The 26,731-nt window shown below is 38.9% G+C and overlaps 1 protein-coding gene across 25 annotated transcripts in view; it reads right to left on the bottom strand.

Annotated features, from left to right (window-relative positions):
• SVIL (supervillin) overlaps positions 1–26,731 on the bottom strand; it is a 135,353-nt gene that overhangs the window by 73,727 nt on the left and 34,895 nt on the right. For all 25 annotated transcript variants that reach the window (XM_054020849.1, XM_054020851.1, XM_054020853.1 and 22 more), the window contains exons 2-3: positions 15,433–15,499; positions 8,299–8,390 (exon numbers count right to left, since the gene is read on the bottom strand). In XM_054020849.1, coding sequence (XP_053876824.1) covers positions 8,299–8,390; positions 15,433–15,499 — 159 coding nt within the window. The remainder of the gene's footprint in view (positions 1–8,298; positions 8,391–15,432; positions 15,500–26,731) is intronic.

Raw genomic sequence — 26,731 nt, 5'->3', positions numbered from 1 at the left:
AAAGAAGAAAAGAAAAGATGCAGTGTATCTTTTATACATTAGGAATTCTCAGGCATCACAGCAGGATGTCTATATGCTTCTGTTTTAAGCAAGAAGGGATGGTCTAGAAAAGTAGGTTTTCACATAACCAGTCACATATAGGTAAACATTTCCTATTTGGGTTCCTCGCTTACTAACCTCCTTAAAACACATTTTGCAAATACTGTAGTAAATACAAGGGAGTCCTCTAAAAATTTATCTAGACTAGGGTTAAAACATGATATTTTAAGAATATGTTAAAATACAATTTACCCTGTCAACATGTTTTAAAACACTAGTGTAAACACTTTAGTTGGTTGAGGTTAATCCTGGTGGATAGTTTAGGTGACATCACAACCAGTTAATATATTAATACAGGCTGGTCTGTCTACACTTGTATTTTTACTATTAGCTAAATGTGTTGGCTAATAAGTTTTTAAAAACACACCAAGTTAACCCCTTTAATCCTAGTCTAGACAAGCCCTAAGAATCCTGATGACTTGTGGCCAAAGACCATATAGTACTTTTCACCAACTGTTCCCAGAGTTAACCCCAGTACCCTGATTATTTTCCTACTTTGTTAGTTACAGTCTGCTTAAATAATTTCCCCCTGTAGTTTTAACTGTATAAATCTTTACTTCTTATCCTAAACTGTTCAATAGTGTTACCTGCTGTTAGACAACTATCACATTTCATCTCCTGTCATTTCACTAGCATTTCAGTGATGGGTGAAGTAATCCCTACATATACAGTGTCAGTTGACATTTGTAAACCCCTTTGAACAAAAAGATGCTATATAAATAAATATGGCACAATTTCTTTTCACCAGGCAACAAACTCCATGTATGCGTCCACAGGGGCTGGGGAGTGAGAAGCTAGAAGCCTGATTTCCTTGCAATAGTATACGACTAAAAGCTGAGTCACTATGCAGACCTTTGATTGGGTTTTAATATAGAATGGTTTGACCGTCCCTCTGATATCTAAAAGACTTGCTGCTTCTTTATGTAAAGTTTAGGTTTTTGTTTTACATGAAACTGGTAATTTACTTCTTTTCACATGACTTCAGTTTAGGTGCTGCAACTGTATTCCATAAATATACAGACTGACGTATTATAGAAATGTGGTCTGGTTAGTAATACAGCAGTGTCAACTCACGGTCTTGCCCACAGCAAGTATGATCAACAAATCAGCATAAAAATAAACATTCAGTTTATGGAAGGACAAGATTAACCATATTTTAAAATATTTATTTCCAGGATAAAGGCTGGCATTCAACCAAGAGCTCAATTTTATTGCAGCATTAAGTCCCTGAAGAGGTTTTAGAACATACTACCAGTATTTAGTAACATGAATGCACATTTGGACTTAACTTGCATGGCACAATATGGGTGATGAACATACCTATCAGCATACCCGAAATATCTCTGCAAGTGAAAGGCAACTGTATTAAAGCATTCCACCACCTCTTGCCCCTTTAGCCTTTATTCTGAGCTCATTTAGACAGGGATTGAAAATTAAAGAGGGCCAAAATGAGACTTGCTCTATTTAGTCCTGAACAAGTGGGGGAGGCCTGACATCTTGTGAACTGCTAGAACAGGAAGAGAATGTTCTACACTGCTGCAAAGGTAAGCTTACCAGATTTCTAGCTTTAGTCCTTGTAGCTTAGGCGGCACATAAGAACAGGCATTACAATATGCACTATTCAAATTGCACGGGGCTTCTTCTCCCTCACTTCCTTCCTTTCCACTGGATTTTCTCAACTAGTTTTTTGGTCAACCGCTAGTGCTAGAAACCAGATGCCTTTCCACCTCCTGTAAGTTTGGAAATGTCGCTCTCAAGGGGAACAAGATGTGAATTTATGATCCTAGTGGTGTATGAGTTGTCAGTGGTTGCTAAAATGGTGTGGAAGACTGTTGCACAGGAACTTCCAGAACATGGTCCAAGCACTTGTTCTGTAGTGTTCAGATTGACCTTGACCTATATCACAGCTATACATAAAACGATATGTTACAGTTGTGTGTCCTTTGTGCTTTTCAGGGTTTATGCTGATAGTTTTTTGGTGTGCAGGTTTGTTTTTTGTTTTAAATAGAAGACTCTCGTGTGATGCTATCAATATAACAGATTGTCAAATAGTAGATTGTAATTTGTGATAGCATCACAGAGAGAAGTTGTATGATTCAACTGTAACTCACGGAAACAAGCAACTTCAAAATAAAAAAGGAAATCCCTGGAAAATGGAAAAGTCAGTTGCTGGATTCCCATTCCACCATTAAAAATCATTCTTGTGGTTTGCCACAGCATGCATATTCTTCAAAAGGAAAAAAACAGTTTACTAAGATCAGGTAGATTTCCCCAGTTATCTCCAATATTAGCCTCCCTGGTCAAATTCAATATGAAGAGTGCAGAGTTTAAATATTGGTCCAGAGTAATCTAATCAGACCAGGATCAAAGCACATATGCAGGGCACTCCAGGCAATTTGTACAAGAAGGCACCTGTTTGAAGGACAGATCTCTCAGCCCTCAGTGCTCTTAATAGAACTTCCCTCAAGCACCAAAATTCACTTTAAAATTAAACTAAAATGGATGAAATGTAATGCATATGAAATACTGTACTATTAACTAACAAAATACTGTAACTTTATCGACAGTATATCCTGGATATCACTAGTCAGGATGATCTGATACCAACTAGTGTAAAAATGTTACAGCAGTAATAGTGTGGGATTCAATCCCATCAATTTTTTTTAAAAAGAAAAATATATTAATCACGGTGTACTAGACTGATCACAAAGTCTTAGATTGGTCGCAGGATTTCTGTATGAAAGCATGAGTAGGACTAACACTTATCAGTGTACACTATCATCAATCTTTGGTTTAAATATTGGACTTTGGAACAGTCTCATGGGCAGCCATGTATAGTTTGCTTCAAAAAAAATTTAGTTTATTTTCAGAGAGCGGCAGGGAGTGTTAGGGGAACATGTTGACATGTTGAACCTTTAAATATTCTACAGAATAGCTTTGTATAATAGGCAATGTGGGTTGCAACGTAAATGGCATGTGTTAACTTTCCTTTTCTGTGGTCATAAAGAAATGGATAGTGTTTAAACGCAAGATCATGAGGTTCAATAAAGACAACATGCAAAATCAACTTTTTTTTTTTCCAACTGTTTTGTAGTAGTGCCTATGAGTCCCGGTCCTGGATCAGGGTCCCATTGTTCTAGGTGCTGTACAAAACACAAGCAGCGTACAATCTAAGTAGATGACAAGAGACAACAGGTGGATACTGTCAGAGAAAGCAATGACACAATAATCAGCATGAGAGGCAGTGGTCTCAACATACCAGCTGATTATCAGTTGTCAAGTGTTCTGTAGGCATCACAGCTTAAGTTACATTGACTATGAAAGGATGAACCCTAGCAAAGTTGAATTCTTTTGTTTTCGATCACTGCATGTTAAACACAAGGCCACGACAGCTGGATAACGAGTATGGAAGTTTTATGGGCTGTCTTCTCTCAAAGTTAGCATGGAGAAAAATTGATTATTTTTAAAAAGACTTTTTAAAATCTGACTTTATTTAAATTAAATTCAGGTTTATTTTTATGTAAAATTATTTTTTAATTTTAAAATTAAATTTAAAATTATGACAATCTATATTAAGACCTAAATTTACTAAATCTATTAAATTGTTTAAAAATATTAAGCAGTACATGTGTGTTCCCAAGTTTTAAAGAAAGTCAAATCACTGAATGGCATGAAGGTAGGTAACTGGAATCAGAGTTTGCTTAAGTGCTAAACCTGCTTTTGACAGCAGTAGCCTCTTCTGTAGCTGCAGAGAGAAATTTTTTCCATATCAGTTTATTCATCTAGTTCAGTTCAATGACTAGTTCATTCAACATTTAGAAAATGATAGGAGTTGAAAAAGCAGAAACGTTCCCCCGCCCCCTTCCAAACTATGAATAAAAATTAGGCGGAAGAAGATGAGATCTACTAGATCTAAAATCCTGAAGGACCAGAAACAATCAGTTCTATTCACTAATTACAGAGAATACTTCCTTTTTTTAAAAAATAAATCAGTTTTAAATGCAAAACATGTTAGATCAAATTTCTGATGAACTTTTTTCCCCATCAGCACATTTAAGAGAGTTTAAATAAAACTAATAAAATTTAAAATACTGGTTTTGTGCAATGTTTAATTGAATTTGAATTTCCAGCCAAAGAGAGCTTTATACAAATCACAAATACAAAATTAATCTAGTAAATAAAAACTAATCATTCGACGTTTTCTATCATAAAAATTGAAAAATTAAGAATCTAAATAGATACAAGTTATATATATATGCTTAAATAAATGTGTATAGATACAATGCATCTTCCTGGTCAGTAAAATAAAGCACCAAAATTTACTGTAAAGACTATATTAAGTTGCAAATCAATGTGTTTTAATTGTGCTCAACCCTTGGAAAAATAAATCCATCTTTCTTTGGGAAAATAACTAAGTAGCACCAAACTGATTATTTAAATTAAGGTTTCCTGCTTGCTTATTTAAGTCATAGTCAAAATCAGTGATTTTAATTAATCCATTCCTCACCTTCACCCACATTATTTTGTTTTTTTTTTTTAAAGCATTCATTTAGTATTTGTTGCTCAGGTATGTAGAACAACATCTGAATAGCACTTTCCCAAAAAAGATTTCAGATTACGCACGCACTCATACTCTCTATTTGGGAAATATTTAAAAATAGGCAGGTAGTCTGCTACTGCAGGGTTTTGTTATTTGCTGGATAAAACATTGAAGCTCATACATTTTTCTTCTAAAGATGCTGGTTGGCTCTTGCAACCTTATCCACTTGGGTTTCTCTTTTTACTATGGTCTGCAATTCTATGTGCACTGATGCCAAGGCCCTGCCTGTTCAGTAATTTGTTGTTCTGTGACCAAACAGAATTACACCGTCGCACATAGTCACACACATGGCAGGTTTGGGGGTAATATTGCTTTCAACCAATTAGTAACTCAGTAGTGGTTGGGAACTTATCCCTGCATGACTCAAAAAATGTGCAACACTTGAGAAAGGGGGAAAAAGAGAAACATCTGTAAAGTGTAAAATGTTTAATTTACATTGAAACTTCCATACTTTGTTTTGGCATAAAGTACATAAATAGTTATGCTGGTCTGTGTTGTAGCTAAGTGGGACAGTCATTATGCCCTCAGCAACAGCTCAAGCCTTTGACATTAGAACCTATTTTAGAATCTTGGTTAGGACATTAAATGGGTTATTCTCTATTGAAGACTCTCAGAAGTTATCTTCGTTTTGATAGCTATCAATCTTCCAAGCAGGATTTACCCTGTGATACCAAACTGACCATTTCAGCAGATGCAGTACCCATCTTCCAAGGCAGCTACATGTCATTCAAGGACAAAAGATAACAGGCCAAATAAAAAATAAAATAAAAAAGTTAATTCTTATTGGATGCTTTTCGAAAATCCTGAAAAATTCAGGAAGGAACAAGCTTCCTGCTAAGGTAGCAGCACCTTCATGTTTTGACTATAAATCTCTTAGATATGAGAGGATCCAATCATGTAAGATTTAAAGTCACATGACATTTTTACAGCTCTGTTTTAAGAGCAAAAATAATTAAACCTTTCACAGTTCCCTCAGAGGATGAGCATATGGACTTGGTTGGTCAGACTGGTAGATCAAAATTCACCCGCCAGAGCATCACTCCTCCTTATACCAGACATAACTAGGAAACTCCCATCATCTTCAGATTATGCCATCAAGGACATGTGTTGACCCACTTATGGATAACAGGGTTGCACAGGTATCACAGAGCCTATTTCCTACTGAAGACCTTTTAATTAAGAGGTAGTATAAAAGATTCCAGACTTGACTCTTAGAGTGTCAAATGAGTTTGCTGAGCTGACAGTTAGAAACCTCCCCTCCCCCCATCTTTTCATTTGAAAATTGAACAAATCTGATATTGAAAAGTCAGTGATACCTAGAGCTAGACTGTCCAAAAAGACACTTAGTACTAAGTACACCTCTACCCCGATAGAACGCGACCTGATCTAACACGAATTCTGATATAATGTGGTAAAGCAGTGCTCCGGGGGGGTAGAGCTGCGCACTCCGGCAGATCAAAGCAAGTTCGATATAACGTGGTTTCACCTATAACGCGGTAAGATTTTTTGGCTCCCAAGGACAGCGTTATATCAGGGTAGAGGTGTAGTTCCTATGCAAATTAAAAAGAGCTGGTGGTAGCTGAGCCCTATTGAAAACCTAGTGCATAGCGAGAATGGAACCTCAATGCCATTGTTACTTCATAATTTTTTAGGATAAAATGACATTTAAACTACACATTTATGATCAGAAGAGTTTCTTGGGCTGGAGGGTTCAATCAGTTTAAGTACAAGGCAGTTGCTGACAAGGTGTTTTTAATAAAGGCCCTTTCACTCCAAACTTGTTTCCCTTCTTGGTCAGCCAGAGTCCAATCCACTAAGCTTCCAAGCATGTTTTTTCCCTCCTTGGAGAGTAAAGATTAAGGTACAGTATATGAAGAGGCTGAGGGGGTATTGATTGCTACAGCTCAGTAGTATTACAGATAGCTTATATTCTATATTTGAGGAATAACTTTTTCTATTATGTTACTCAATTATTGCAAAAAGTGCCCAGTTCAAGGAATGTGTGCTTTTTTCCCCACATCAAAAAATGCATATTGATTTTACACCACAAAGGTGATTACAGAAAGAGTGCAGGATCAGCCACGTTATTTGACAATGACATGCTGGGAAACAGTGTTCCGTTCTAAAATGTATTGCCACCAACTGTATGCATGGAGGAACGCAGGCATCATCATGATGCAACAAACCAGTCTACCATGCTATCTTGTCTCACCATGGCAAGTGCTGTTATCTTTAGAAAGAGGAATGAATGCGGCGTACCAACATCCTGAGCCCTGCAATATTATGCTTTGGAGTGTGGGTGACTTCCTGATTCCTGCTACATACTATTATTCTCAAGTCACTGGTTTACTTAATGAAGTTAGCCCTTGAACAGAAAAGGGCTATTTGTGAGCAGACAGACATTTCCATTTATCTGGATTTTTCCTAGTTTCTTCCACAGTAAAATGTGTTAGGGTCACAAGTCACATGGCATTTTTACGGCTCCCTAATTGATTAAGTAACTTGTGATCAGGATTGAAGAAGCTAGTGGTGTTTTAAATCTCTTAGGCCTTGGCTACACTGGCAATTCACAGCGCTGCACTTGCTGTGCTCAGGGGTGTGAAAAAACACCCCCCAGAGCGCAGCGAGTGCAGCGCTGTAAAGCGCCAGTGTAATCAGCGCCTGCAGCACTGCACGCTCTCTTGAAGCGCTGCAAGCTATTCCCCTCGGAGAGGTGGAGTACTTGCAGCACTGCGAGAGAGCTCTCGCAGCGCTGGCGGCACGACTACACTCGCGCTTCACAGCGCTGCCACGGCAGCGCTGTGCATCCGCGAGTGTAGCCAAGGCCTTAGGTAGAATGGCTAAAGGAGCAGGAAATGTAACCATTTCCCTTGCTAGAAAGCACAGGCATTGCCAGAGGCAACATTCCTAGGGTAATTAGGCTTAGATGGCATTTATTGGCTAGTTGCAAAGTTTAGGTTTACTTTTTTTCTCTCATCACATTCAAATAATTGCTTGGGTGGTTCTAGGCACAAAGATTGCCATCACATGCTTATCTGGATTGTTTAACTGCATGAGATAGAGACTTGGGGAATACTGTCCCACTCCTGCCCGCCCCCATAGGCTCTCATCTGAAATTATCTGCACAGGGCCCAGTGCAGATATTCTAGCACATAAGCTTAACATTCACTGAGTATTTATACAAGGAAACTCGCGATCTGGATATTTGCTAAAGATGAACAGAAAAAGGCTGCAAACACAACCAAAGAAAGTTCTTTTGTAAATTTAAGCAAGTTCTTTTCCTGTACTAGGTATTCATCTAGCTCTACTAATTTCTTTTGGAAGTTTTGAATTTCAGCTTCTGTCTGATCTTTTTGAAGTTAGGTAAACAAAATTGAACTCCACAGGCAACAATTTAACAAATGACTTATATAAAAGAGCATCTAATTTCTATATCATTCTCCTCCCTTATTAATACAGCCTCCACAGGGAGATGAAAACTAATTTACAAGCCCTGTGTGCCTATTATTAGTTTCAACTGTGCCTTGCATTTGTCTATATTAAGTTTTGTTACCCAAAGTGCATACACACACACACACACACACACTTTCTTTACCTACCTTTTGGAAGCACTGCTAAAAGATTAGCATCAATGTCCTTTGTGCTATTAGCAAGTTCTTCTTTATCCTCAAATGAAAATTCCTTCTGAAAACTGAAAACAATATCTGGTTTACTGAGCTGTGAACACTTCAGCTACAGATCAAATTAAGCCAAGATATATAGAGATTTACTTCATGATACCTTAACATACAGACACAAAGAAGCGTATTTGCCATGATTTCAGGAGACACAGAAACAAGGCCAGACTCCCATTAATGGGACAATTAATGGAAGCAGTACAGTAAACAAAATCAATATAAGTGCTACAATAAGTTTAACGTAATATAAGTAGTACACCTCTGAAAGGGTAAAGAAACTGAAACCAAAGCCAGGCTTTGGCAAGTGTACAGTGCTCACTTTATATGATTATTTTTTATTACAAATATTTACACAGTAAAAATGATAAACAAAGGAAATAGTATTTTTCAATTCACCTCATTACAAGTACTGTAGTGCAATCTCTTTATTGTGAAAGTGCAATTTACAAATGTAGATTTTTTTAAAAACACAAATGCACTCAAAAACAAAACAAAGTAAAAATTTAGAGCCAACAAGTCCACTCAGTCCTACTTCTCATTCAGCCAATCGCTAAGACAAACAAGTTTGTTTACATTTATGGGAGATAATGCTGAGCACTTCTCACTTTCTGGTGACATTGTAAGTAAGAACAGGCATTCGCATGGGACTTTTGTAGCCAGCATTGCAAGGTATCTACATGCCAGATGTGCTAAACATTTGTATGCCCTTCCTGCTTCAGCCACTATTCCAGAGGACATGCGTCCATGCAGATGACGCTGGTTAAAAAAACTAATATGTTAATTAAATTTGTGACTGAACTCCTTGGGGAAGAATTGTATGTCTCCGGCTCTATTTTACCTGCATTATGCCATATATTTCATGTTGCAGTCATCTCGGATGAGGACTCAGCACATGTTCATTTTAAGAACACTTTCACTGCAGATTTGACAAAATGCAAAGAAGGTACCAATGTGAGATTTCTAAAGATAGCTACAGCACTCAACCCAAGGTTTAAGAATCTGAAGTGCCTTCCAAAATCTGGAGCATGCTTTCAGAAGTCTTAAAAGTGCAACACTCCAATGTGGAAACTACAGAACCTGAACCACCAAAAAAGAAAAATCGACCTTCTGCTGCTGGCATCTGACTCAGATGATGAAAATGAACATGCATCGGTCCACACTGCTTTAGATGGTTATCGAGCAGAACCCATCATCAGCATGGATGTATATCCTCTGGAATGGTGGTTGAAGCATGAAGGGACACATGAATCTTTAGTGCATCTGGCATTAGGGTGACCAGACAGCAAGTGTGAAAAATTGAGACGGGGTGGGGGGTATAGGCACCTATATAAGAAAAAGCCCCGAATTTAAGGAGATATTGGGATATCTGGTCATCCTATCTGGCATGTAAATACCTTGAGACGCTGGCTATAACGGTGCCACGAACACCTGTTCTCACTTTCAAGTGACATTGTGAACAAAAAGTGGGCAGCATTATCTCTTGCAATTGTAAACAAACTTGTTTGAGCGATTGGCTGACCAAGAAGTAGAACTGAGTGGACTTATAGGCTCTAAAGTTTTGCATTGTTTTATTTTTGAACGCAGGTTTTTTGGTACATAATTCTACATTTGTAAGTTCAACTTGCATGATAAAGAGACTGCACTACAGTACTTTTATTAGGTGAATTGAAAAATACTATTTCTTTTTTTTTTTTATAGTGCAAGTATTTGTAATCAGAAATAAAGTGAGCACTGTATACTTTGTATACTGTGCTGTAATTGATATCAATATATCTGAAAATGTTGAAAACATCCAAAAATATCTAAATAAATGGTATTCTATTTATTCTATTATTTAACTGCAATTAATCACAATTACATTTTTTTAATCGCACGATTAATCAAGATTAATTTTTTTTAATTGCTTGACAGCCTTAATTTATATCTGAAACAGTCTTGGTAAAACCACTCCTTATAAATAACTTTAATGTTAACATTTCATACAATGTGGTAGGTTATATTTATCTTTTCGGTACTATATGACACATTCTAAACAGAACACCTTTGGTACAATTAATATGACATTTATGAGATACACACGCATACATCTATAGATCTAACATGGCTTTTAGAACACAGGCCATCCAGCATCTTTTCTTCTTTAAAAAATTTAAAAAGGCTCGATTGTCCACTTACGTGAGAAAAATATTTCTTGAAATACAGATGTTTAGCATTATTTGACATTTTTATGTAAAATAAAGGTGTTATACCATCTAGACATCTTCAGTTGGCACTGAGATCCCTTATGTTAAGTTAGGAAGGTCTATTGAGAGAATCAGGGTATGTCTACACTAGAAACGCTACAGCAGCTGGGGGGAGGGATAGCTCAGTGGTTTGAGCTGTAACATAGGCACTTACAGTGATGGAGGGGGTTCTTCCATCACTGTACTAACTCCACCTCTCTGAGAAGTGGCAGCTGGGTCGACAGAAGATCTTGCAGTACACTGTGGTTTAGGTTGGCTTAATTACATTGCACATGGCCGAGCCTCAGAAGACTCGGAGAAGAAAGTCGGGAGAAGATGCCGGGGCTGGGCCTGGCCATTCCTGGGCCAACGAAGTGATCATGAGATGTGTGCACGAGAGGCAAAGTCTCCCACAATGCCACAGCTAGGCACAAGGGGTTGCCCTACAAGTGAGGATGAAATTACTATATGTGCTGGCTGGACAAGTTGTATTAATTGCTAATGAAAGCTAATAGCAAGTTGAATGCTCAGATTCCCATTATCTCGTTGATAACAGAAATCTGTACCTCAGCATGGAGTAAAACAATTTAATGCCTCAAAAAACATACTGTGGCCATCAGCAAATGGGGTAAGTCTGGCTTTCATTTTAGGCTGCCAGAAGCTAAGAAAAGCTCACTGCATATTTCCATGTATCCAGTGTAGACAAACTCTCCTGATTTTATTGTGAGTCTCATGATGTGCCATTTTCTTTAAGCCACAGTTCCTAGCATTGTTTGATTACAAGAGAATCCCAGCTTTCATTTAAAAAGTTCATAACCCTCATGATTGTGGGGAAAACCTTGAAAAGTGAACAATATTGGCTCAAAATTCATAAAGGTAAATAAACTCAAAATTAGTTATTTAAAAAAATCTGTTTACTTAAACTAATCTTTGGGTGTCAACCTGACTCATGACTTTTGAATCCCTAGGTCAGTGATTCTCAACCAGGAGTACACGTACCCCTGGGGGTACACAGAGTCTTCCGGGGGTACATCAACTCATCTAGGTATTAGCCTAGTTTTAGAACAGGCTATATAAAAACACTAGCAAAGTCAGTACAAACTAAAATTTCATATAGACAATGACTTGTTTATACTGCTCTACACTGTATACCATATACAGAAATGTAAGTACAATATTTATATTCCAATTGATTTATTTTATAATCATATGGCAAAAATGAGAAAATAAGCAATATTTCAGTAATAGTGTGCTGTGACACTTTTGTATTTTTACATCTGATTTTGTAAGCAAGTAGTTGTTAAGTGAGGTGTAACTTGGGGTACACAAGACAAATCACACTCCTGAAAGGGATACAGTAGTCTAGAAAGGTTGAGAGTCACGGCCATAGGGCTAGTAGTATCATTGACAACACTGATTATGCTGCCATAGTGCATGTGAAATAAGATAATACTTTGAGTTTAGTTCTATATAGACTCCTGACACAGGAAAGCATTAAAGCACATTTCAATTAAGCATGTGCTTACATCCCCCTTTGACTCAAGGGGTGTAAGCCCTTGCCTATACTGGACACTATATCTTCTGTGGGTTTTCTGCTTTTCCTCAGCCCCTGTCTCAAGGCCTGAAGTTTTTTGTTGTTGTTTTAAAAATCTTCTACATAGGACCATGTGTGCTGTGAGCTGGTGTGGCAGCATGCCAGTTAGGTAGCTTCAGCTCACATAAAGAATTTTGAGGCAGGTTTAGTAGTAAGTTGCCGAGGGAGCTCTGGGAACATGTGTCCCTTATTCATCATGCTGCCATCTGACTCGTTCAAAAACATTTACTTAATCAAATCATTGCCCCTTACTGCTTTACCCAGACAGCAGGTCTATACTAATTGTAAAAGGCAAAAAGGAAGATATTGCTCTTTAAAAACAATACAATTTATCCAAAGAATGTGGCATAAAGAAATACAGTAGTCCTGAAAAAGTAGAGATGCATTTACGACTTATCACTATGTGAGGGACCTCTGACTGAAATCTGTGGGGGGATTTTTGGTTGCCCCTTTCCCAATTCCAGGAGAAAGGAAAATGGCCAAAGAGGACTCGGGATCCTGAAATTGACAGTCCCCAGGGCTAATGGAGGAGGCCAGCGCTCCACACCAATCGGATCAGCGTGGGGCAGGGGGGAGGTCAATGAGGGAGTCAAGAACCCTCGGCCTTCCTCAGCGTGAGCTGGGGCTGCCAGGGCAGAATGATAGATAGAGAAGATAAGATAGGGCTCAGAACACAGCTGGGGAGAGAGCAGCAGCAGATTGGAGAGAGAGTGCGCTGGGGCAGGTCTCCTGCTCACGCAGCAGAGTCATGAGTGCTGGTTTAGGAAGAGATGGAGGGCATCAAGTGCCAGAGGGGGACGTGGCCTGACAGGAGGGCAGAACGGGTTCTGTCACAGAGGCCAATCCTGGGGCAGTGCCACACCAGCAGCCTCACAGGAGCGCATCCAGGTCCAGGAAGACTTTGCCGGACTCGTAAATTTGTTGTTACTGTAAAATTTATTGCATGTTAGAGACTGCTTGACCCTTACCCAAGCCATCTCCTCACAGTGCTTCCAGGGTGTTCTTTAATTGCCAAAGAAACAGCGTGGTGTAAATAAACTGTATATGTGTTTAAGTGAATGGCAGTGATTATGGGTTAAAAGGGTAACAAGGGAGTTAGGAGTATCCTGGAGTGGGGGCACCCTCATCCCTGCGCAGAGTTTAGGGTTGCCAACAGTCCCTTATTTCTTCATCTCCGTACAGCAAAATTGGGAGTTGCTGAGTGCTGCAAAAACAGCAAGAAATCGTCCTAAGGAATGTAGGTGAGTACTGGTTATTAATTCTTAACAATAATATCAGGAGATGGGGTGAGGGTGCTAAGAAAACAGTCCCTTATTTTTGAACTACGTTGGCAATCTTGCCCATAGAGAGACTGAGGTAAACGTGAAGGAACCCCTGAGCTCAGTCCTCTCTGCATAGTGTGAGTCCTGCTCATGCATGGCTGGGAGGGAAAGTCGAGGTGGGCAGGTACCGGATGAAGTGAGTCGGGGAGGGACTGAGAGCCTTTCGTTGCTTGGTTCAGCTGGTGAACTGCATACATACAGAAATTCCCCTACTACAGTGGGACAAATCCCCCCCTTATAACAACTTTAAATACAAATGTTTATTTGCAAGCTCAATTGAACTCAAATTAGTGAGATCATGGTAACTAAGAACTATGGTTTCAGTACTACAGGTCATGAGATGCAAAGGTTTTAATAAGATGCTGACAACTCATTTATTTCTCACTGATTTTCTCTTTTTGTAGATGGGGAAAACATTTAGAGATTCCCTTCTTTGCTCCTTTAGTTATTTTCTGCTGGAAGAGCTGTTGCAGCTGCTTCTGTTGGGTCAGATAATCTGTGGTCTCTTGATTTATACATAATCTAGTATTTAAAAGACATCTTTAAATTCCCTCCCCCTACTCCCACATTCTAGCAATATTCATTCCCCATTCCAAAAGCTTAAAAAGCTAAAAAAGTAACAATCTGATTAGGTGCTGATTCTGGGCAGCTGCACTACAAACTTTCGTGTTGGTGTACTTTACTGTTAAACACTTCAGTTTTTAGTATTAAAATGATTTATGGCACACACTCAGGATTTTTGCGTTTTGCCTTTCTTAACTTTTTCAATTTCAGCCAGAAAAATGCATTTTATCACCTTCTCTACTATTTTCTCCTTAACAAATCCACTGTTAGATCTGGATTCTGCACAGGATTCAGAGAAAAGAAATGCATCCAACGTCCTTGACTGGAAGATGTCTTGTAATTATATTTCATGAAGCCTGATCAAGATCATGGGGTGCCACAAGCTCCTGTCTATTTCCAGACATGATAAAAATTGTTGGAGTATTTTCCCCAGTGAAAAGTTTAATAAAAAAATAATCTTCAGGAATCCACACGAATCGAGTCAAATGTGTCTGGTAGCATTTCCTAGTCTCCATATTTTAGTTTATTCCTTTAAATGCAATCACTTTTTTGTGCTGCATAAGAAGAGAATTTAATAATCAAACTAGCTGTACCGCTCTCCTCTGACAATTTTTGGGCAGGCAGTTGTTTTTAGACAACAGAGATTAACATTTGAAAACTTTACCTGCCACTGTAGCATGTAACGTTTGAATTAGCTGCTCCATTAACCTAGTTACATATCCAGAAGCAAACAGCAATTTGTCTCAAATCCCATCGGCAACAGTGTTCAGCCATTGCTTCCTCCCATCTACTATGCGATATTTTTCTTCGGGATTTAATATTACAACAGAAATACACCATCATAAAATAGGTTTGCCACCCTACAAATTGGGCATATGGTTCTTGTTTCTCATTCTCTCCTTACATCATTTCCTCCACTTGCTCTTTGATAGGGAAAGATTTTGATGTCACAGTTAAGTCCCTCTTCTCTAAGGTGTTCATTTTGATTTCTCCTATGTCGCCCACTTTAAGGTCTTCCTATTCCCTTTCCCCTTTTTCTCTACAATGCACAAAGAATGAGGGGGCATGGAACAATAAAGGTGGAGAGAAAGAGCCAAGAAAAAAAAAAAAAGGTACTTGGTGTAGTAGAGTCTTGTTGAGCAAATGTTTAAATAAGTTACTCCAAAACACCTAACTAACAGGCATTTAGAGCTTTGAATACCCAGTTCAGATACATAGCTTTTTGTCAAGTTGTTACAGGGCAAAGAATAATTTTCAAAAACATCAGAAGCAACACAGATCCAAATGGTTATTACAGGTTATCATCTTACTATCAAGAAACTGGACAGATAAAAGGAATTTTACAATGTTTTACCTTAATGCTCTCCTTCTTTGGAGTAGTTTTGAGGTTTTAAATCTGACTGAATTCTCTTTGTCAAAATCTATGAGAGAAGAAAAGCACAGTAAAGAGGCCATGTATTAATATTTAACATTTAAATGGCTGTATCATTATCTCAACTCTTTGATGTTGAAAATGGTAGTGTCTTAGATTCTATAGTTGAATGAATATGTACAGCTGCATGCCTAAAATGGTGCCAACTTAAAGTCTTGAGAAAAAGTACAGAGATCATATGTTCCAATAAGTTTTTAATATTCTTTGTGACAACTAAATATATGTGGTTCAAGTGGTTTAAACACAGGAGACTGAGCCAGGAACTACTAAATTCTAACCCTGACTCTGGCTGCATCTTCCTCTGTGACCTTGGGCAAGTTACTCAAGCTCTTTGCCTCAGTTTCCCTGATTGTAGAATGGACCTATTTACCTGCTTAACAGGGGAGTATTGAGTTTAAGGTTTATAAAGTACCTTATAAAGAGGAAAAGGGTTACAAAAACATATTGTAACAAACATGGGTTGGACCTTAGCGTTATTATAAAAACTGCACATTCACTGCAAAAGTCAGACATACCTAAATAAATGTTTGGTGGAGCAATATATTCTGATGTTAGTGACAAACATTAGTAAAGGTTCCCCTAGTATCTGGCAAAAACCAAATCTTCCTGAATAAACTGGAAATATGTTTAGTCATTTCCATCCTTGGGTCTTGTTCACCGAGGGTGTAAAGGTGTGTTAGATACAATCCCATTTAAACATTTATAGCGGGCAGGGTTCTAGCACAGAACCCCTAATATGGAAGAACCATACTATGCACTAGGGAGGTAAGCAGTCAATAGTGCAGTAAGGTTAGGAGACTGAGAAACAAGCCTATCAGGGAAGTTGTGCTAGAAACCAGCTAGCAGCTATTTAAACACAGATGAAGCTACCATGATTTGCTCCTAGTGGGGAAACAGCCTTTGGTCCCATCTGCACTGAAGTGAGTTGTCTCAGGGGACCAAGATACAGAATGGGTGTTCCTTAACATAACTGAGGGATTGTTGCATCTTGCAATGTAGACCGATACATGACCAACACTTTAACATGATTCAAGGACATGGTTAAAAGCTGGTATGTGCCATCTACACTAAGATGGTACTGTGGTGTAACCATGTTGAGGGACAACAGGTTTATAACCAGTACCCGACACAGCTATTTATAATCTTGATGGAACCTATGATGTAACCAAGGGATACTGGTAGAACAATGGTGTAATTAGGTTTAATGTAGCTGGTTACCAAGAGCTACATTGTCAACGGGTCTTATGTCTGTACAACCTTTAAAAATTTGCTCGCTCATTCTCTCTTCCCACGCCTCAGAGATACATAGATTTAAATGGAGACCATTTAAATAGGATTATAAAAAGGCTAGAAAATATGTAAACCAATGACCTTTTTCTAGAATACTGGAATACACTGAAACAATTCAATATTTAAAGCAATCTTGTTAACAAGTAAACAGCATCCTTCTAGTTTATATAGGCATTATCATCTTTCCTGTTTTTTGTTGGCATTTTGTTTCTCTTTCCAACTAACTACATGGAAAATAAAGCTCATTAATCATACAGCAGAGACATTTTGTAAGACCAGCTACAAAGTGTTATAAGCAAAGATTTATGAATGGTTTACTAATCATTACACTAATAATTTAAAAAAAATATTCCATAAACATTTTCTAGAAAGGCCAGATTTATAATACTGTAAAAGCACAGCAGATAAAAATGCTCCACAAAAAAACCAACACAGTATGAGTTTGGTTAATCAAAACCAGGCATGCATAAAATTTATAACCATTCAGATAGTATATAACCCATCTTATACTATTTGGTACAAAAACAGCTGTCCACTACGAAAACCACATGTAGGCCACAGAAAAATTCCTCCCCACCGCAGCAAAAAAGAGAGAGAGGAGCTTTCATCATCTGAAATTTGAAGAAGGGGGAAGGGGCAGTGGCTCGCAGAGGGGCATAGATTCATAGACTCTAGGACTGGAAGGGAACTCGAGAGGTCATCGAGTCCAGTCCCCTGCCCTCATGGCATGACGGACTCTGTTACCCAAGAAACACATTTAACAACATTTAACATTTTTAAATTGCTGTGCACTTTATAGGGCAAATTCATCTGCTCCCACAAAAACTTGTTTCTGGTATACAGCTATATTTTATGGGTCCCCTTGCCTGATTCGTTCACATGTTGAAGACTTGTTACAGTGTAATAAAGTAACTTACTGTCACAATCTACTAAACCTTAAAATTTAGTTAATAAAAACATTGAAAGAATGGCAAAAAAGGCTCCTTTCAGGAGAACTTAACAGGTCCAAAGAACAATCATTTTAAGGTGGCTCTGTTTCAATGGTTAACCTAAAAACATACACAGTCCAGTATGCTAAAGAGAAATCACTGCAAATGTAACAATATTGTGTTCCCTCAACAGTGACAAGAAGATTATAAACACACTTATAATCCTATCAGAAATAATTTTAAGTATTTGTATTTACAATTCAGAGTATGTTTACTTCAGTGTTAAATTATGAACTTGCTTGTGCGTTTAACCATTCAATATATTTCCACTCAATCTACAAAATAGTGGTTAAAAACAAAAGCAGTTAAAATATAAGCAGTTAGAATATTAATTTAGGAAACCTGGACATTCCATTGTTACTCAGTACATTTAAAGGCCTTAATTCAACTGCAAGCTAAGCTAATTAGAAGATCCATCTAATCGGATTTTTGAAAAGTGACCTTTGAGGAAATTATAAAATAGACTAGATGCCAAACTGAGTACTAATTACTAAAGTACCAAATGCTTCTATGTAAGGACAAATAGTATGCATATACATTTAAAAAAAAAGGGGGGGGGGGAGAGAGAAATCAATTGCATTCTTCTCTATCCACTTTGAACTCTTACCTTGTTCCTCAGAGTATTTAACATTTCCCAAATAGCTGGAGATCCAAGGATTTCTGAACATGGTTGCACAAACAAAGGATTCAGCAATGAGAAACTACAATGGGAGCTAATTCTCAACCAGCCACAGCCCTAGGCCCGTCTAAGCAATACTGTGTAGAGATTTTTCATAGCACAGGACTGAAGCTGTCAGGCTATCGCGTCCCAGGGAGTACAGTAAATGCATAGCAATAGGCTGCAAAGTAGAGCAGCTCAAGCCCAGTAATCAGATTACAAGCAGAAATTAGGCACATGAATGCTAAAACAAATTGGACAATGGTGATTGGAAGCTTGATAATATTACTACTTCAAAGCTCTAGCCAAATCACAAATTATATTCTAGCAAGAAGATATTGCAGAAACCCAATATTCTTTACAGGAAAATAAATTTCTCTCCAAGAGGAGTAATTCCTTCTTATCTCTAATCAGAATAAACTGCAAAGAATGCTTAAACACAAAGTAAAGCACAGCAACTGGGCTGTCAGAAGACTGACGTTTAATCATATCATTATGCTTAACATTTTGCCCATTCGATAGGCCAAAAAGGAATGTTTAAGCAGCGAAGATTTATGGGTAACATATGAACAAAATTACTGGTGGGAGAAGGGGAGTTAAGAACAGATACCCAGACACTTATTTTAATTTGAGACAGAAGGTGCAGAACTGTAAGACAATTTATCTAATAAGTACAGCATAGCTGCCACATTTATCTTAAACTAGATTTTATAGGTTTTGGATTCATTGTGGACTTCAATAATGAGACTTCAGGATCCTTTATATTCCATTCTAAAAATCTGGAAGCACTTCTTCAGAAGGGTGCAATAACTGTTTTACAAAGCAGACCTGTTTGATCATCTCAGGAGTAAAATGAAATAACCAACCAACCAAAGAGGTGTTAAAAATGGCTGAGACAAAAATTCACACACACAAATCCAAAACAGCCAAAGGCAATTATTGAATAACTCGTACTCTCCTTCCCCCCTCCTCCTCCATTCAGAACCACTTAAATGATTAAATACCAATGGAAGACTAAATAGCAGTCAGGAATGTTAGACTTACAAAATGTTAGTTTATGGGTGTGCAGGCGTAGAGCCACTGTCTACTTAGACTGTATGTTCCTTGGGGCAGGAACTGTGCTAAATTATGTACCTGCATGGTGTCTAGTACAATGGAGACCTAATCCATCTCTATACACTACCACAATACAAACATAGGAAAGATGCTATTTTGGATTTAACGTTAGGAGACAACTAAGTTCAAACATATGGTCCAGTCAAAAGAAAATAAAATGTTAATTTCAGCCAGTTTACCAGGAAGCAGTATGTATGCCTGCCAGGTTGTTTGAAGTGGTTTGCTTTTATTTTCTTTGGTGTTTATGAGTAATTTCTGACTCAATTCGGGGTGCGGGGGACACTATTACTTCTTCCAGTTTCTTTAAACAGCCTGTAGCATGTTTAATATAGAAGACAGGATCTGGGTTCCAGAAGTATAGCCAGACATCTCCTGGTTACCAGGTCTACTTTTTGCAATTTTGGGGGGATAGTGGGGTGGGGAGGGAGGTTATGGCCATTATCTCTAAAATGGACCCACCTTTTTTGTGATGGGCCCAATTGCCTAATCCCTATAAGCTGAAGGCATCTTGTACTCCTTCACTCACCTTCTATGTAAGGGCACGTCTTCACTACCCGCCGGATCGGTGGGTAGCAATTGATCTATTGGGGATCAACTCACCGCGTCTAGTGAAGACGCGATAAAATCGATCCCTGATCACTCTGCCGTCAACTCCAGAAATCCACTGTGGCAAGAGGCAGAAGCGGAGTTGACGGCGGTGTGGCAGCGGTCGATTCACCACTGTCCTCACAGCCAGGTAAGTCGACCTAAAATACGCAACTTCAGCTACGCTATTCACGCAGCTGAAGTTGCGTATTTTAGGTCGACCCCCCCGTAGTGTAGACCTAGCCTTAGTCTCCTCTGGGACTTTAGCCATCATCTTGCTTGTGATAGAGATTCAATGAGCAAGAAAAAAGTATATGTAGTCTTGGAAGGACATCATAACTTCAAACACCCCTCTATGAACTTGGTAATTTTAAATGAATTCTTACTCATGGTGTTCAAATGCTACTTATAGGATGTGTAAATAAGCCTGAGTTTCCAGAACAGCTGCCAATTCCACTGTGAAAGCAGAACTTATGACAGACACTACTGTGGGTAGGACTTCCTCTCCTAGCGTTCAGGGCTGACAGTTCAAGAATGCAGGGGGTAGCTCATGGGTGTAAAGATAACTACTACTATGGAGGGCTTAAGGTCGGGGGAGGGAATAGATGAACTGCAACAGAGAATATCCATATCTGATTTTTCCCAAATGATCATTTGGTCTAGAGCTCAGCATCAAGCTCTCTTCACCTGAAACTGGAATTATTCACCAAGTGCTACTCTGTGCAGGATATCCATGAATACACCCCTCTGATCTTAGCACTGAATACTACTTCTAACATAGCATTCTGTGACCCTACATTACTGGCACTCAGATAATGGGTCTGTTCCGGTCCTTCAGAATTAGTTCTGTTGGAGGCAGAGGATTAAAATACAACAGCAGTGTGGCGCCATGCAGAGACAGGGGGAATTTGGACACATACTTCAGTCTTCAAGAGTTTCTCCATCCTCTATATAATGAGTAAGTCCACAATTACACACAATTTGACCTGACCTCCTTTGTGGCAAAACCTAGTTTCACAGGGCCCATGGGGTCAGCACAGTTATGAGACTGCTGTTACACTAAAACCAGTCCCGTGAGAAGACCCATCAATTTGGCATTAAAAAACAAAAACGGAGGGGAAATCTTTCCATGAAGAGGGAGATCTCCAAATATTTCAAGGTGGCCATTCTGTCCTTTAAAATGATCAAGTGATCAAGAGCAGAAGCATGTCCATCTCAGTGATATAGCAAGGCTATGTTATAGATCTGCTGTTCTTTCCTTGCCCATCCCATCCCCCAGACCAATTTTTAAATGTCAGATGCCTCTAATATATGAGCACAGCTGGAAGTTAAAATGGCAGTTAATGAAAAAATTAGGTTAAGCATACATTGCTAATCAAAACCAGACTGCCCACGAAAGATCTGTTGGCAACTGAAGATTGTTCTGTAACTTCCCTCGGGAACTGTGGCAAAACGTCATCATTTTGTTTGGGGACACTGAGTGTTGTAATCAAAGCTGGAGCTGAGACTGCTTGTAAGCTGCCTTCAACTTACAGTACAACTTTATCCAGGAGTCAGCCCACCCCCACCCCCAATCACGACATTTTTAAAAATATTAAAAATTTTGAGTTTTAGTTCTTGGGAGTTTGTTCTCAAGCCTCTCTCTGCAATCACGAGGGCTAGATGCTACATTGTAAAATGGCATCTTAGATTGTGCCACAATCACAAGACTCTGGGGACTGTGGCCACATGCAACAAGAACAAAACAAAACAAAATCACGACAAATTCAGGACAAAATTGGCATTTTTTCCTAATGTTTCCAGAAAGAAAGAAAGAAAAACAACCACAACACAGCTATCAGCCCCCAAAATAAAGTTATAAAAAATTGAAGTATTTGTCCTGAGGTACGTTAAACAGAAAATGATTATCCATACTATATTCAAGAAAGACTGCACACAGTTTTTTTTAAATAAAATAGATTTTAAAATAGATCATATACACCTCATCACTCCCTGCCCCCATATATATTGGCAAGTGGTCTTCTCATTTTCCTTAGTGAAGGTAATTTATACAGGATTTCTAATCCGGGATAAAATCTCCTGACATGAGATCATCCCTTGAGTGGGAAGTATGTTTAATCCTTTTCGCTTTCCTTTTATCACTTCTATTGTTATGCAATAAGTTCCAGAATCCTATGTTTCTGCCTAATTATTACGTAATTACAGTAACTCCTCACTAACGTTGTAGTTATGTTCCTGAAAAATGCAACTTTAAGCGAAATGATGTTAAGTGAATCCAATTTCCCCATAAGAATTCATGTAAATAGGGAAAGTTAGATTCCAGGGAAATTTTTTTTTGCCAGACAAAAAGGCATTATATACATTTTAAACAATTTTAAACAAGCAATTTAATACAGGTATTAAACAGGTTGGCAGCCCCCCCCCCCCATCAGCTCCCCTATGCTCTCCTCCCAGCGTCTCCCGCCCACCGGCAGATCCCGCGGATCAGCGCCTTTCTGCTGTTCCCCCCCCGCCACCTCCTGCCTGCAGCAATCAGCGGTCTTGCGGCATTCAGGAGGCTGGGGGGAGGCGCAAGAACGCGGCTGCACTCTGCGTCCTCGCTCCTCCCCTGAGCCTCCTGAATGCCGCAAAACAGCTCTTTGGTTAGTATTGCTATTTTGGACAAGTCTTCAGATAAACAGAACTCTGCATTGCATCACCTGCGTCAGGTAGTTTAAAACAGGTCACATGTGAAGAAATCAAAAACAAAGTTAATGGTCATAACACAAGAATTGGGGCCACCAAATAAAATTAATAGGCAGCAGGTTTAAAACAAACAAAAGGAAGTATTTTTTCCACACAACACACAGTCAAACACACTGTGGAACTCCTTGCCAGAGGATGTTGTGAAGGCCAAGACTATAACAGGGTTCAAAAAAGAATTAGATAAATTCACGGAGGATAGATCCATCAATTGCCATTAACCAGGATGGGCAGGGATGGTGTCCCTAGCCTCTGTTTGCCAGAAGCTGGGAATGGGCGACAGGGGATGGATCACTTGATGATTGCCTGTTCTGTTCATTTCCCACTGGGGCATCTGGTATTGGCCACTGTCGGAAGACAGGATCCTGGGCTAGATGAACCTTTGGTCTGACCCTGTATGGCTGGTCTTATGTTCTTATGGTCAGTAAAATGGCACTCTGAGTACCGAGCTATCTGATGTAAAATGCCAGATGTGTTGAAAGGACATGGCCCATCCACCTGTTCTATATACTTACACATGAATTCTCACTTGGAAAAAAGAACCAATACTTTTGTATGCACCCCAAGAATCTAGATACTCTTTGCATTACTGTTTCAGTAAGCATTTTCCTCACTGAACAAAAGAAATGAGATTTCTTGAAAGAGGCACCAATTTCAACAAGTCTCCTGCAAAAGATTATCAATTGCTTCCAAGAGCAGGAAGTTTTAAGAAAGATGGAGGCATGGAGGGATTTATTCCAGCATTCACGTAATGCATGTCAATATTCATTAGCCTATATATCAAGCCTATAGGATGATTTAAGATCAATACTTTTAAAAAAAAAAAAAAAGTATTACGCATCCATTTAAGTTCTGGCTCATGTCCGAGAAGCCCATTCCCCAACCCAGTGATCTACTGTGGTGTATGTGGGTATCAGCAGGACACAGAATTGACCCAAATAAATCAGACTTACCCTGAAATGCTCCTGAATCTATATGCAGCTTTGGAGTTCATAAAGAATTATTTTAAGTTAATAATTCTAACAGTATTTTAAACACAGGAACTGTATCAATACACGGTAAAATCAATTCAAGTCCTATTACATTCCTTTCTGTGCTAGTGTAAGGTCTCTTGTTCTAGAAGTATACAGTACATCTTTTCTAGACCCTTCTCTGTTAGGCATCCCCAGGAAAATAATCTCCTGTTTAGTTTCTCAAAGACTGCCGTATATTTGGAACTGATTTTTTAATTATGTACATCACTGTTTGAAAATGAACACATTGAAATATGCATTATAGACAGATTTGCACATACATTGGGTACGGTTTCATTCATTTAAACTTAGCACCGTTTGTTAATAGAGCAGTCAATACTTAGTGTAGTCCTAACAGAATCTATGTATTTTATTATACCAAGAACCCCTTAACCTTCTGAAAGCTGATATGGACAAACTGCAAGGAATTTGCAGTGTCTAGACACCATCTTTGATTCCCTCTGTGAGTGAATGAATGAAAATCAGAAGTCTGTATGCAGTGTGATGGTCTCAGGATATTCGAGAGACAAGGTGGATGAGGTAATATTCTTTTATTGGGCCAACTTCTCTTGGTGAAAGAGACAGCAGGAGTTGGTCCAATAAGAGATATTACTTCCTCTACCTTGTCTCTCTAATCAGAAGTCTGAGGCTTTTAAAGCAAAGATGGCTTGTAGAATCTTTGAAGTAAGTCGACATGTAACTCATTACAATACTGATTTACTGCAATCCATTAAATTAACAATCTTGCCAAAAACCTTCACACCCACTTCGAATTTTTGCTATGCATAATATTAAAGAATTTAAAAAATAGGAGATAAAGCCATGCCTAAGTTTAAATTAAAATCTTGTGCGGTTTTGGATATCAGTAGTTCAGGAAGCATGAAGTCAAAACCAGGTTAAAGACAAATCAACATGAGAAATCACCAGTGGCTGAAATGTATTAAAAACACATTTCTCCTGTTACAGTATACAAACCTGAGGCATTTGTGAACCAGAGTTTTGCCTTGTCCATGAAATTCCAGAATGCTATTTCTGGATGTGGTTCACAATAAAGTGCTTGTGCTTCAGAGGCTTTTAATTTTTTTGTTCAAACAGGTTAAGTAATTTAAACCCACCTCCAATTCAAAATCCTCCTCCTCCTCTAAACAGCTACGTTCACAGACGCTCTCAGCCTCCTGTCAAATAATTGCTTGTGCAGGCAGGTCTGCCACATTTAGCCTTGGAATTGTAGAAACATCTGTTTTCCCCCTACTTGCTCAACAAGAAGCTTCGCCTCTTTCTTAACTCTGAAGTGAACTGCATCTCTTCTCTTAGGGTTGTTCTGGAGTTTCCAGAAATTAAAGATTAATCTTTAATTAAAGATTAAGTCATGTGATGATCCTCCAGGAACAGGCAACCCTACTTTCCCTGGGATTGAACAAGGACTTGTCTAGTCAGTATTCAGAGGCATTGCTTGCAAATGCCCTGCCATTCTAACAAGCTTTGTCAGCAAGGCAGTGCCAACCTCCTTCCTAGAAACTATTTCCTCCCCACCTTCCCATACTTATATTTCACTTCAGTCTCCTCCCAAATACAAGATGATCCCCAAGAGTGGAATTCTGTTAACTCTGGGCAGTCTGCTTTGAAGACAATTGGAAAATGGCCCTGCACAGCTAAGCCAGGATAAAGAGCTCAGTTAGATGACTCACTCTACAATACAAGAGTGTATTCTAATGCAAATATTAGTACTTTCCAAACACACGTCTAAGCCCAAGGAAGAGTAGACCAGCTGCAAAAAAGCCTTTAAAACAAAGATTTGATTTCTAAAGGAAAACATCAATTCTGTTTACCACTGCAGCATTGCACCCATTTCACAAGCTACACCGTGACTAGTTACCTAGAAATATAACAGCCATTTCCAAGTCTTGAGATGAGGCAGACACTAAATCAGAAGGGAGCCTATAACACTATAAAAAGCTGTAATGTTTAAACAAAATATTTAACATTAAATGCTATTTTTTCTTAGTGCTGGCTTCACACAACATTCTGGCCTTTCTCTGGGTTGTCACATTGTTGGGGTGACATCTCAGGAGTTTTGAGGGGAAGAGATAGCTCAGTGGTTTGAGCATTGGCCTGCTAAACCCAGGGTTGCGAGTTCAATCCTTGAGGGGGCCACTTGGGGATCTGGGGCAAAAATCAGTACTTGGTCCTGCTACTGAAGGCAGGGGGCTGGACTCAATGACCTTTCAAGGTCCCTTCCCGTTCTAGGAGAAGGGATATCTCCATTAATTATTATAATTATTATTATAACTGTCTAGAACGCCAGCCCTAGGGCAGCCCAATTGTAAATGTTCTGGTAAATTATTGCTCATTCATGGTGACAAGTGTATTTCAGTCTGACGTTACATTCTGCAGTTCTGAGCAAAATGCATTAAGAACATATGAAAAGGGAACTGGTCAGCACAGTGACCAGAGGGGAAGCTGCCGTCGTGACCTGGGTTGAATGGCTGAAAGCAAGATCGCTCCTCTTAGTCCCCTTTAGTGCATGTTGCAAATATACCAGACAGTCTCCAGTGTGTTCAAGAGAGGAACAAGCTACTAATAGTGGGGCTGCCAAGAGGGGAGGAAGGGGGGAGAGGGGGTAAATTGTGCCAGGGGCTCAGCAAACATGATGTACTGGAGCTTCAAATTTCTCTTGACGGGCCGGAGCAAGAAAGTTATAGGTCTGGATTGAACTGTATTAGCAGAGCTATGTAGGGAAGCACCTGGCTGCACTATGCTTGGCTGAGTCTATGGTTACTCAATATCAATGGTAAGGAATAACACTTGCAAATATACGTATATTTTAC

Source organism: Malaclemys terrapin, chromosome 2 (assembly GCF_027887155.1).
Source record: "Malaclemys terrapin pileata isolate rMalTer1 chromosome 2, rMalTer1.hap1, whole genome shotgun sequence".
Classification (NCBI taxonomy): Eukaryota; Metazoa; Chordata; order Testudines; family Emydidae; genus Malaclemys; species Malaclemys terrapin.
Note: the sequence above shows the minus strand (reverse complement) of the source record. Positions and strands in the feature narration are given on the sequence as shown.